Source organism: Oncorhynchus gorbuscha, linkage group LG22 (assembly GCF_021184085.1).
Source record: "Oncorhynchus gorbuscha isolate QuinsamMale2020 ecotype Even-year linkage group LG22, OgorEven_v1.0, whole genome shotgun sequence".
Classification (NCBI taxonomy): Eukaryota; Metazoa; Chordata; class Actinopteri; order Salmoniformes; family Salmonidae; genus Oncorhynchus; species Oncorhynchus gorbuscha.
In genome coordinates this window covers 16,940,262-16,952,316 of record NC_060194.1, presented here as the reverse complement: position 1 = coordinate 16,952,316, position 12,055 = coordinate 16,940,262, and the positions used below count along the sequence as shown (strand labels likewise).

The following is a 12,055-nucleotide window of genomic DNA, read 5'->3' as shown; positions in this document are numbered from 1 at the left end:
GCATGACAGAAGGAACCGACCAAGGAATGGACCCAGCGACTTCAGACGCTCGTTACACTGCCGTCGAGATCCAAGGAGCCATGCTCGGCAGACACGAGCAGGAATTGTCTGCTGCTCGCCATGCCGTGGAGAACCTGGCCGCTCAGGTTTCCGACCTCTCTGGACAGTTCCAGAGTCTACGTCTCGTGCCACCTGTTACTTCCTGGCCTGCCGAGCCTCCAGAACCTAGGGTTAATAACCCACCTTGCTACTCCGGGCAGCCCACTGAGTGCCGCTCCTTTCTCACGCAGTGTGAGATTGTGTTCTCTCTCCAACCCAACACATACTCTAGAGAGAGAGCTCGGGTTGCTTACGTCATTTCACTCCTTACTGGCCGGGCTCGAGAATGGGGCACAGCTATCTGGGAGGCAAGGGCTGATTGCTCTAACAAGTTCCAGAACTTTAAAGAGGAGATGATTCGGGTTTTTGACCGTTCAGTTTTTGGTAGGGAGGCTTCTAGGGCCCTGGCTTCCTTATGCCAAGGTGAACGGTCCATAACGGATTATTCTATTGAGTTTCGCACTCTTGCTGCCTCTAGTGAGTGGAACGAGCCGGCGCTGCTCGCTCGTTTTCTGGAGGGACTCCACGCAGTGGTTAAGGATGAGATTCTCTCCCGGGAGGTTCCTTCAGATGTGGACTCTTTGATTGCTCTCGCCATCCGCATAGAACGACGGGTAGATCTTCGTCACCGGGCTCGTGGAAGAGAGCTCGCATCAACGGTGTTTCCCTGCTCCGCATCGCAACCATCTCCCTCCTCTGGCTCAGAGTCTGAGCCCATGCAGCTGGGAGGGATTCGCATCTCGACTAAGGAGAGGGAACGGAGGATCACCAACCGCCTGTGCCTCTATTGCGGAGTTGCTGGACATTTTGTTAATTCATGTCCAGTAAAAGCCAGAGCTCATCTGTAAGCGGAGGGCTACAGGTGAGCGCAACTACTCAAGTCTCTCCATCAAAATCCTGTACTACTTTGTCGGTCCATCTACGCTGGACCGGTTCGGGTGCTACATGTAGTGCCTTGATAGACTCTGGGGCTGAGGGTTGTTTCATGGACGAAGCATGGGTTCGGAAACATGACATTCCTTTCAGAGAGTTAGATAAGCCTACGCCCATGTTCGCCTTAGATGGTAGTCATCTTCCCAGTATCAGATTTGAGACACTACCTTTAACCCTCACAGTATCTGGTAACCACAGTGAGACTATTTCTTTTTTGATTTTTCGTTCACCGTTTACACCTGTTGTTTTGGGTCATCCCTGGCTAGTATGTCATAATCCTTCTATTAATTGGTCTAGTAATTCTATCCTATCCTGGAACGTTTCTTGTCATGTGAAGTGTTTAATGTCTGCCATCCCTCCCGTTTCTTCTGTCCCTACTTCTCAGGAGGAACCTGGCGATTTGACAGGAGTGCCGGAGGAATATCATGATCTGCGCACGGTCTTCAGTCGGTCCCGAGCCAACTCCCTTCCTCCTCACCGGTCGTATGATTGTAGTATTGATCTCCTTCCGGGGACCACTCCTCCTCGAGGTAGACTATACTCTCTGTCGGCTCCCGAACGTAAGGCTCTCGAGGATTATTTGTCTGTGTCTCTTGACGCCGGTACCATAGTGCCTTCTTCTTCTCCGGCCGGGGCGGGGTTCTTTTTTGTTAAGAAGAAGGACGGTACTCTGCGCCCCTGCGTGGATTATCGAGGGCTGAATGACATAACGGTTAAGAATCGTTATCCGCTTCCCCTTATGTCATCAGCCTTCGAGATTCTGCAGGGAGCCAGGTGCTTTACTAAGTTGGACCTTCGTAACGCTTACCATCTCGTGCGCATCAGAGAGGGGGACGAGTGGAAAACGGCGTTTAACACTCCGTTAGGCATTTTGAGTACCGGGTTCTGCCGTTCGGTCTCGCCAATGCGCCAGCTGTTTTTCAGGCATTAGTTAATGATGTTCTGAGAGACATGCTGAACATTTTTGTTTTTGTCTATCTTGACGATATCCTGATTTTTTCTCCGTCACTCGAGATTCATGTTCAGCACGTTCGACGTGTTCTACAGCGCCTTTTAGAGAATTGTCTCTACGTAAAGGCTGAGAAGTGCTCTTTTCATGTCTCCTCCGTTACTTTTCTCGGTTCCGTTATTTCCGCTGAAGGCATTCAGATGGATTCCGCTAAGGTCCAAGCTGTCAGTGATTGGCCCGTTCCAAGGTCACGTGTCGAGTTGCAGCGCTTTTTAGGTTTCGCTAATTTCTATCGGCGTTTCATTCGTAATTTCGGTCAAGTTGCTGCCCCTCTCACAGCTCTTACTTCTGTCAAGACGTGTTTTAATTGGTCCGGTTCCGCCCAGGGAGCTTTTGATCTTCTAAAAGAACGTTTTACGTCCGCTCCTATCCTCGTTACTCCTGACGTCACTAGACAATTCATTGTCGAGGTTGACGCTTCAGAGGTAGGCGTGGGAGCCATTCTATCCCAGCGCTTCCAGTCTGACGATAAGGTTCATCCTTGCGCTTATTTTTCTCATCGCCTGTCGCCATCTGAGCGCAACTATGATGTGGGTAACCGTGAACTGCTCGCCATCCGCTTAGCCCTAGGCGAATGGCGACAGTGGTTGGAGGGGGCGACCGTTCCTTTTGTCGTTTGGACAGACCATAAGAACCTTGAGTACATCCGTTCTGCCAAACGACTTAATGCCCGTCAAGCTCGTTGGGCGTTGTTTTTCGCTCGTTTCGAGTTTGTGATTTCTTACCGTCCGGGTAGCAAGAACACCAAGCCTGATGCCTTATCCCGTCTGTTTAGTTCTTCTGTGGCTTCTACTGATCCCGAGGGGATTCTTCCTTATGGGCGTGTTGTCGGGTTAACAGTCTGGGGAATTGAAAGACAGGTTAAGCAAGCACTCACGCACACTGCGTCGCCGCGCGCTTGTCCTAGTAACCTCCTTTTCGTTCCTGTTTCCACTCGTCTGGCTGTTCTTCAGTGGGCTCACTCTGCCAAGTTAGCTGGTCATCCCGGTGTTCGAGGCACTCTTGCGTCTATTCGCCAGCGCTTTTGGTGGCCGACTCAGGAGCGTGACACGCGCCGTTTCGTGGCTGCTTGTTCGGACTGCGCGCAGACTAAGTCGGGTAACTCTCCTCCTGCCGGTCGTCTCAGACCGCTCCCCATTCCTTCTCGACCATGGTCTCACATTGCCTTAGACTTCATTACCGGTCTGCCTTTGTCTGCGGGGAAGACTGTGATTCTGACGGTTGTCGATAGGTTCTCTAAGGCGGCACATTTCATTCCCCTCGCTAAACTTCCTTCCGCTAAGGAGACGGCACAAATCATTATTGAGAATGTATTCAGAATTCATGGCCTCCCGTTAGACGCCGTTTCAGACAGAGGCCCGCAATTCACGTCACAGTTTTGGAGGGAGTTCTGTCGTTTGATTGGTGCGTCCGTCAGTCTCTCTTCCGGGTTTCATCCCCAGTCTAACGGTCAAGCAGAGAGGGCCAATCAGACGATTGGTCGCATACTACGCAGCCTTCTTTCAGAAACCCTGCGTCTTGGGCAGAACAGCTCCCCTGGGCAGAATACGCTCACAATTCGCTTCCTTCGTCTGCTACCGGGTTATCTCCGTTTCAGAGTAGTCTGGGTTACCAGCCTCCTCTGTTCTCATCCCAGCTTGCCGAGTCCAGCGTTCCCTCCGCTCAAGCGTTTGTCCAACGTTGTGAGCGCACCTGGAGGAGGGTGAGGTCTGCACTTTGCCGTTACAGGGCACAGACGGTGAGAGCCGCCAATAAACGCAGGATTAAGAGTCCAAGGTATTGTTGCGGCCAGAGAGTGTGGCTTTCCACTCGCAACCTTCCTCTTACGACAGCTTCTCGTAAGTTGACTCCGCGGTTCATTGGTCCGTTCCGTGTCTCCCAGGTCGTCAATCCTGTCGCTGTGCGACTGCTTCTTCCGCGACATCTTCGTCGCGTCCATCCTGTCTTCCATGTCTCCTGTGTTAAGCCCTTTCTTCGCACCCCCGTTCGTCTTCCCTCCCCCTCCCGTCCTTGTCGAGAGCGCACCTATTTACAAGGTACATAAGATCATGGACATGCGTTCTCGGGGACGGGGTCACCAATACTTAGTGGATTGGGAGGGTTACGGTCCTGAGGAGAGGAGTTGGGTTCCGTCTCGGGACGTGCTGGACCGTTCACTCATCGATGATTTCCTCCGTTGCCGCCAGGATTCCTCCTCGAGTGCGCCAGGAGGCGCTCGGTGAGTGGGGGGGTACTGTCATGTTTGTCATTTATTATCATGTCTTGTCCCTGTGCTCCCCATTCTGTTCGTTTCCCTCTGCTGGTCTTATTGGGTTCTTTCCCTCTTTCTATCCCTCTCTCTCCCCCTCCCCCTCTCACTCTCTCGCTCTCTCTTCTCTCTATCGTTCCGTTCCTGCTCCCAGCTGTTCCTATTCCCCTAATCATCATTTAGTCTTCCCACACCTGTTCCCGATCCTTTCCCCTGATTAGAGTCCCTATTTATTCCTTTGTGTTCCGTTCCTGTCCCGTCGGTTCCTTGTTTAGTATTCACCATGCTGTGATTGCGTTTCGCCCTGTCCTGTCGTGTTGTTGCTGTGATTGTGTATCGCCCTGTCCTGTCGTGTTTTTTGCCTTCATCAGATGCTGCGTGTGAGCAGGTGTCTCTGTCTACTACGGCCTGCGCCTACCCGAAGCGACCTGCAGTCTGTGGCCGCTTCTCCAGTTATTCCCCTCTACAGACTAGAGGATTTCTGTTTTTCCCTGTTTGGACTTAAATAAACTCTGTTTCTGTTAAGTCGCTTTTGGGTCCTCTTTCACCTGCATGACAGCTAAAGTGAAAGTCATCCTCTCTTGGGGAATGCTGCTTTTTAGTTAGCTTTGCGACAGTATCAAAAAGGAATTTCGGATTGTTCTTATTTTCCTCAATTAAGTTAGAAAAATAGGATGATCGAGCAGCAGTAAGGGCTCTTCGGTACTGCACGGTACCGTCTTTCCAAGCTAGTCGGAAGACTTCCAGTTTGGTGTGGCGCCATTTCCGTTCCAATTTTCTGGAAGCCTGCTTCAGAGCTCGGGTATTTTCTGTGTACCAGGGAGCTAGTTTCTTATGAGAAATGTTTTTAGTTTTTAGGGGCGCAACTGCATCTAGGGTATTGCGCAAGGTTAAATTGAGATCCTCAGTTAGGTGGTTAACTGATTTTTGTCCTATGGCGTCCTTGGGTAGACAGAGGGAATCTTGAAGGACATCAAGGAATCTTTGTGTTGTCTGTGAATTTATAGCACAACTTTTGATGTTCCTTGGTTGGGGTCTGAGCAGATTATTTGTTGCAATTGCAAACATAATAAAATGGTGGTCCGATAGTCCAGGATTATGAGGAAAAACATTAAGATCCACAACATTTATTCCATGGGACAAAACTAGGTCCAGCTTATGACTGTGACAGTGAGTGGGTCCAGAGACATGTTGGACAAAACCCACTGAGTCGATGATGGCTCCGAAAGCCTTTTGGAGTGGGTCTGTGGACTTTTCCATGTGAATATTAAAGTCACCAAAGATTAGAATATTATCTGCTATGACTACAAGGTCCGATAGGAATTCAGGGAACTCAGTGAGAAACGCTGCATATGGCCCAGAAGGCCTGTAAACAGTAGCTATAAAAAGTGATTGAGTAGGCTGCATAGATTTCATGACTAGAAGCTCAAAAGACGAAAACGTAAATTTTTTTGTAAATTAAAATTTGCTATCGTAAATGTTAGCAACACCTCCGCCTTTGCGGGATGCACGGGGGATATGGTCACTAGTGTAGCCAGGAGGTGAGGCCTCATTTAAAACAGTAAATTCCTCAGGCTTAAGCCATGTTTCAGTCAGGCCAATCACATCAATATTATGATCAGTGATTAGTTCATTGACTATAATTGCCTTTGAAGTAAGGGATCTAACATTAAGTAGCCCTATTTTGAGATGTGAGGTATTATCTCTTTCAATAATGACAGGAATGGAGGTCTTTATCCTAGTGAGATTGCTAAGGCGAACACCGCCATGTTTAGTTTTGCCCAACCTAGGTCGAGGCACAGACACGGTCTCAATGGTGATAGCTGAGCTGACTACACTGACTGTGCTAGTGGCAGACTCCACTATGCTGGCAGGCTGACTAACAGCCTGCTGCCTGGCCTGCACCCTATTTCATTGTGGAGCTAGAGGAGTTAGAGTTACCAGCCTCAGAAATTGCAGCCCAAATAAATGCTTCACAGAGTTGAAGTAACAGACACATCTAAACATCAACTGTTCAGAGGAGACTGCGTGAATCAGGCCTTCATGTCAAACTGCTGCAAAGAAACCACTCCTAAAGGACACCGATAAGAACAAGAGACTTGCTTGGGCCAAGAAACACGAGCAATGGACATTAGACCGGTGGAAATCTGTCCTTTGATCTGATTAGTGTCTTTGTGAGACGCATAGTTGGTGAACGTATGATCTCCGCATGTGTGATTCCCACCGTGAAGCATGGAGTAGGAGGTATGATGGTGCTTTGCTGGTGACACTGTCTGTGTTTTTTTATTTAGAATTCAAGGCACTCTTAACCAGCATGGCTACCACAGCATTCTGCAGCGATACACCATCCCATCTGGTTTGAGCTTAGTGGGACTATCATTTGTTTTTCAACAGGACAATGACCCAACATACCTCCAGGCTGTGTATGGGCTATTTTACCAATAAGGTAGAGTGATGTAGTGCTGCATCAGACCGACCTGGCCTCCACAATCACCCAACCTCAACCCAATTGAGATGGTTTGGGATGAGTTGGACCGCAGAGTTAAGGAAAAACAGCAAACAAGTACTCAGCATATGTGGGAATTCCTTTAAGAATGTTGGAAAAGCATACCAGGTGAAGCTGTTTGAGAGAAGTCCAAGAGTGTACAAAGCTGTCATCAAGTTAAAAGGTGGCTACTTTGAAGAATCTAACATATATTTGGTTTTGTGTAACACTTTTTTTGGTTACCTCATGATTCCATATGTGTTATTTCACAGTTCTGATGTCTTCACTGTTATTCTACAAAGAAAATAGTAAAAATAAAGAAAAAGCCTTGAATGCGTAGGTGTGTCCAAACTTTTGACTGGTACTGTATATATGTATATGTTAACTTTTTATAGATTTGTTACATTTTCACAAAAGTTGTGCTATAATAGTGGACCAATAGAGCATCTGTAGCCCAGGCAAAGATATGGGCTACAGGCAATTCAAAATAACATTCATTAAAGTTGAAAATAACATTCATTAAAAGTACCCTGCACCACCAAACTTCTTCCCGTGGCTACACATTTTGGTTTTTGCCCTAACACAACACAGCTGATTCAAATGATAAAAGCTTGATGATTAGTTGATTATTTGACCGGTTAAAGGATGAGAGAGGGAGGGGTCTGACTGGATGGGTCCTTAAAAAAGGAGAGCAGGAAGCAGTAGAACCCATCTCACAAACAGAGCGCTGACATGACCAGACTACAGGTGAGAGTTCAACATAGTCATCTAGTGCTGTATCTGCTTTCATCCCAAATGGTAACCTATGTGGTGCACTACTTTTGACCAGGACCCATTGGGCATATGTGACCCTATTCAAATGTGGTGCGTTACATAGGGCAGGGGTCTCCAACAGGTCATAGTAGTAGTAAATATTTTTTCACGTGTTCAACTGTCAAACAAATCTCGAGTATTAGACACTGCAAGTTACTAAATCAACGCGACTTGACGTTATCCCACCTCTGGTTAGTAAACTATTGGCTTAAAACGTCACATTTAAAACCATATCTGCCAATTAATTTCCAGCAATATTGCCTTGTCGCTCACTCCCTGTGTAGCCAGTTGATGCCTAGTGGGTTGCCAGATTCTTTCACAACTAAGTATTAACTGCAAGGTATACTTGTCAAAAGTATAGAAATTGTATCTATTGTTATTTGCAAACCTTGCCATGAAATGAGCAGCAATTGGCAATACAGAACCATCGCTAGACTGGCACATTTGACCACGCATTGCTTTCTCATGTGTTACTTTTCTTCCAGACATAAAATAAATGGTTTTCTGATGTGATTTAAGCACTGCCTTGGACTCGGAACATTACATTTGGTTCTCCATTACCAATTGTAATTGAGTGTCAAACCAGGAAATTGAACTGAGAACATTTATGACAATGGCTGTAATTTGGGGTTTAAAATCACAGCTTTTTTATAGGGCCCCTTTAGTTTATTACTCATTTTACTGTGTCTATTGCCAGAACGGTACACTGAAGAGTTGTAGGGCAGAGAAGAATGAGCCTATTTGAAAGAAGTCGCTTGCGACGTGTGTATTAATAAAAGGTAGCTCATGCCAGGCAAGTTGCGTCTCCTGCTCTAGAAAAATGTACTTTACCAGCCAATTTCATTTGCAAAAAGGTGACTTACTAGGTGTGCCATGCATCGGGGTTAGTTATCTAGGGTGCTGTTTTGGGGAGAAACCAAGAGCATAGACTTCTCCTTATTCCCGTGTGCCAGCTAATCTACTCTGTGGTGGAAGAGATGATGCCTGGTATTCCTTAGCCCTTCATTAGTTGAATGTGTTAAGTGGACTTGCTGGGGTACTCGAGGAGAGGTTGGGGAAACACTGATGGCTTATCTCGTGTGTGTCTCTCAGGAGACTATCACCATGGCGATGTTGACCCTTCTACTGCTTCTCTGCGCTGCCTTTACACTGGGCGACAGAATGACTGCGCGCATAGCAAGTAAGAGTCAGCCTCACACTTTACATCACGAGTGTCAAACGCATTCCACGGAGTCTCTTGCATCTGCAGTTGGCTTACCTTTCAATGAAGACCTAGACAACCAGGTGAGGGGAGTTCCTTACTAATTAGTGACCTAAATTGATCAATAGAGGGAGGAGCGAAAACCTGTAGACACTCTGTGCTCTGTGGAATGAGTTTATGCTTTACATCATTGATTGTGTATGTTTTGTTGTAGTGTGGTATGACTGATCTCCAAATGTTATTTTTGATGCAAGGGTCAGTCTGGACTATCCTTTAAAGTCTGCTGCAATTTCGGAACCCTCCCTGTCTTCTACTTTCAGATGATTTGGTGACATTTGCAGCAGACCAAAGAAACCCATGCCCCAGAGGCTGGTTCCATTTTAATTCACGCTGCTTCATGTTTGTCAAAACGGCAAGGACATGGCCCAATGCGGAGGTATAATGCTTGCTTTCTACAATTGAAGTCAACTTAGTATTTTGAGTTTAAGGTGCTTTGGCCTTATTTTAACAGGCGCCTCATGTAAAATACTGAACCTCCCCTTAATATGCTGTAATTGCAATTTTCTATAGGCTTTTCAATATTGTGTGGAGTTGGGCCCTCTTGTATATTAGAACCCTCAAGGCATGGGTTAAGACTGAGATGAACTAATTCCTATTTTGAGAGTCCAGAAGACAAATTCTCAGACTGGACAACTGACTAATACTTCCATTATGACATGTCTTTGTCTCTGTGTACTGCTTGCTCTAGCGCCACTGTCAGTTACTTGGAGAAAAACTGAAGCCTGTGTACAACACTGTAAAGTACCTTGGCGCAAACCTGGCATCTGTGCACAGCTATGAAGAGTCCCAATTTGTACAGGCGGTGGTGTTGATCACGACTGGCAGTTTCCCTCTTACCTGGATTGGCGGATTTGATGCTGTTCAAGCAAAGGTGGAAAAGGTGACTTAAGACTAATAAAACCATCAGCTCGGAGTAGGTGTTAAGACACTGGTCAGACAACTCTGTGCCAGGAGTAATCAACTCTCCAGTTTCTCAGCTGGTAATGACCACAGTTTGAGGTACCGCAGAGGAAAGATTGACATTCGCAACTCGAGTTCTACGTGGAATTTGGATATTACCATTATATCCACACTCCCATTTTAATAACTGTAAATTGCTTTGGCACAGTAGGCATGAAGTTACTTGCCGACCTTTTAACCAATGTCATCTCTTTAAACTGATATTAATGTCATTTTAAGTATTTAGGCATGTGACCTATGCCTCGTGTGAAGTCATTGTCAAAAGCAAAATAAATACTGTTGGTTGTAGGTCTAGATTTGAGTTGAGCATCTCGAAATATCCAGAGCAATTGCCACATCTGATCCATTAGATGAACCAGATACTCCATTGGCCTCTAACGATGTGAAGAGTCTGCAATGTCGGTCAGATTCGAGGGACAGGCACAACTCCGAGAAATGTTTTTCTCAGTTTCTGGCATGTCATGTGTGCTACTTGTATCAGTACTCGTAACAACCTAAGCATTACAAAACGTATATTTGCTCAAATAAGCCATTATGTTTTTCGTTAATGAAATTGACGGCCATACAAAAACGAGTTGCTTGGTGACCAGGAAAAACGCTACCCGCTTGAAGGCAGATGTTGGGCTTTGTTATCCTTCTCGCTTCGCCTCTTCCTCTTTGCTATGGCGCAGAAACAACTTACTAGCTGTCTTTTTCTATTTTGGGGATTTCTAGAAATGTGGCTGTAGTATCAACACTTGTGTATTTTTTTTCTCACCCAACAGTTCCATTGTCAGTCTGCATGTTTTGGTAGTGGTGGCTTTTACTGTTTTGTTGGAGGAAAGACCATGAGTGTTGTATTTTAGAAATTGTTCAGCAAGCACATGTAACATTTGATACTGAGATCTCACTACTTCCACACAGGACAGGCTATGGTTCTGGAGTGACGGCTCCAAATTTGATCACGAGAGCTGGGCTGAAGGGGAGCCGAATAACCACAAGGGTCGCAGAGAGCCATGTATTCAGATCAACTTTGGAGGTACATTATCATTCATCAAATTAAACTTTTTTTGAGTAAGTTTAAGAAATAAATGTGACCTACTTTTCCCTTTTCGTGTGTACATCGAGAGGTAATTTCTATTTCGTTTTTCCTCTTAAGCTGAAAACGGCTGGAACGATGAATCATGTGGAGAGAGCTATCCCTCCGTGTGCTCCATAAGAACCTGTTGAATCCTTCAAACTGTCAATTGAAACCAAAAATGCTACTCTGGTGTCAGCATCCTAACTGCAAATGTTTCATGTTATAGTGAATTACTTTGAAGGTATTTGTTGCTGTAAATTACATTTGACTTGTGTAGTTATATTAGCTTGTTGTCAATAAAACGGGTGTACGTATTTAATCTCATGAGTGGTTATTAAACACTGCTTCACTTTGTTTCTTGAAGATGCAGTCTGGGTGTCTGTTCAGTGGGCATTTAAATTCTTTGATATTGTTGCTCCATTGTTTCTTGAAGAATAGAATTACCTTAGGACCTGAAGTTGTCTGACTCCACAAACATTAACGTAAATGAACAGTGTATGTAGCTTTAAAAGAAGTAGAAAATGATCATGTGTTGAGTTTGCTGCAATTTACCACGTTTTAAATATTTATGAGCTTCAGCAGACCTAAACAAGTTCCACAAATGGAATGTTTCTCTGAATGAGGGGGGTCAAAAGTAAGTCAGTATCTGGTGTGGCCACCAGCTGCATTAAGTACTGCAGTGCATCTCCTCATGGACTGCACCAGATTTGTTAGTTCTTGCTGCAAGATGTTACCCCCGCTCTTGCACAATGGCTCCTGCAAGTTCCCGGACAATTCTGGGGGGAAATGGCACTTTACCCTCAGATCCAACAGGACCCAGACGTGCTCAATGGGATTGAGGTCCTGGCTCTTCACTGGCCATGTCTGAACACTGGCATTCCTGTCTTGCAGGAACCCATAGTGCGTGGTGAGTTACGTGGCTCTAGACTGTTCTCGGACCGAGAAACAGCTTCGTACATTTGCAATGACTTCAATTAATTTTGACCATTACGAAAATGGCGACATTTAGAAATGTCTCAGACACAAGACTAGGTGCATTGCGACCGTCTCGGCCCATATAGACAGACCCCAATGTTTCTGTCCGATAGCTCATTCAAGGACCCCGTAGCAAGTCATGGAAAAAAGTGGATTTTCAGCACCAATTAGGGTTTTGCTCGGACACCAAATGACCGATCGAGCCGAAACTT

At 46.0% G+C, this 12,055-nt stretch overlaps 1 protein-coding gene across 1 annotated transcript; it reads left to right on the top strand.

The window, feature by feature from the left end:
- The first annotated feature begins 7,448 nt into the window (after positions 1 to 7,448).
- Positions 7,449 to 11,182, top strand: LOC124010220 (ladderlectin-like). The gene is made up of 6 exons (XM_046322656.1): positions 7,449 to 7,521; positions 8,680 to 8,767; positions 9,109 to 9,224; positions 9,537 to 9,728; positions 10,712 to 10,826; positions 10,947 to 11,182. The coding sequence occupies exons 1-6, from the start codon at positions 7,507 to 7,509 to the stop codon at positions 11,015 to 11,017; spliced, it is 597 nt and encodes a 198-aa protein (XP_046178612.1). The 5' UTR covers positions 7,449 to 7,506; the 3' UTR covers positions 11,018 to 11,182.
- Positions 11,183 to 12,055: the final 873 nt, after the last annotated feature.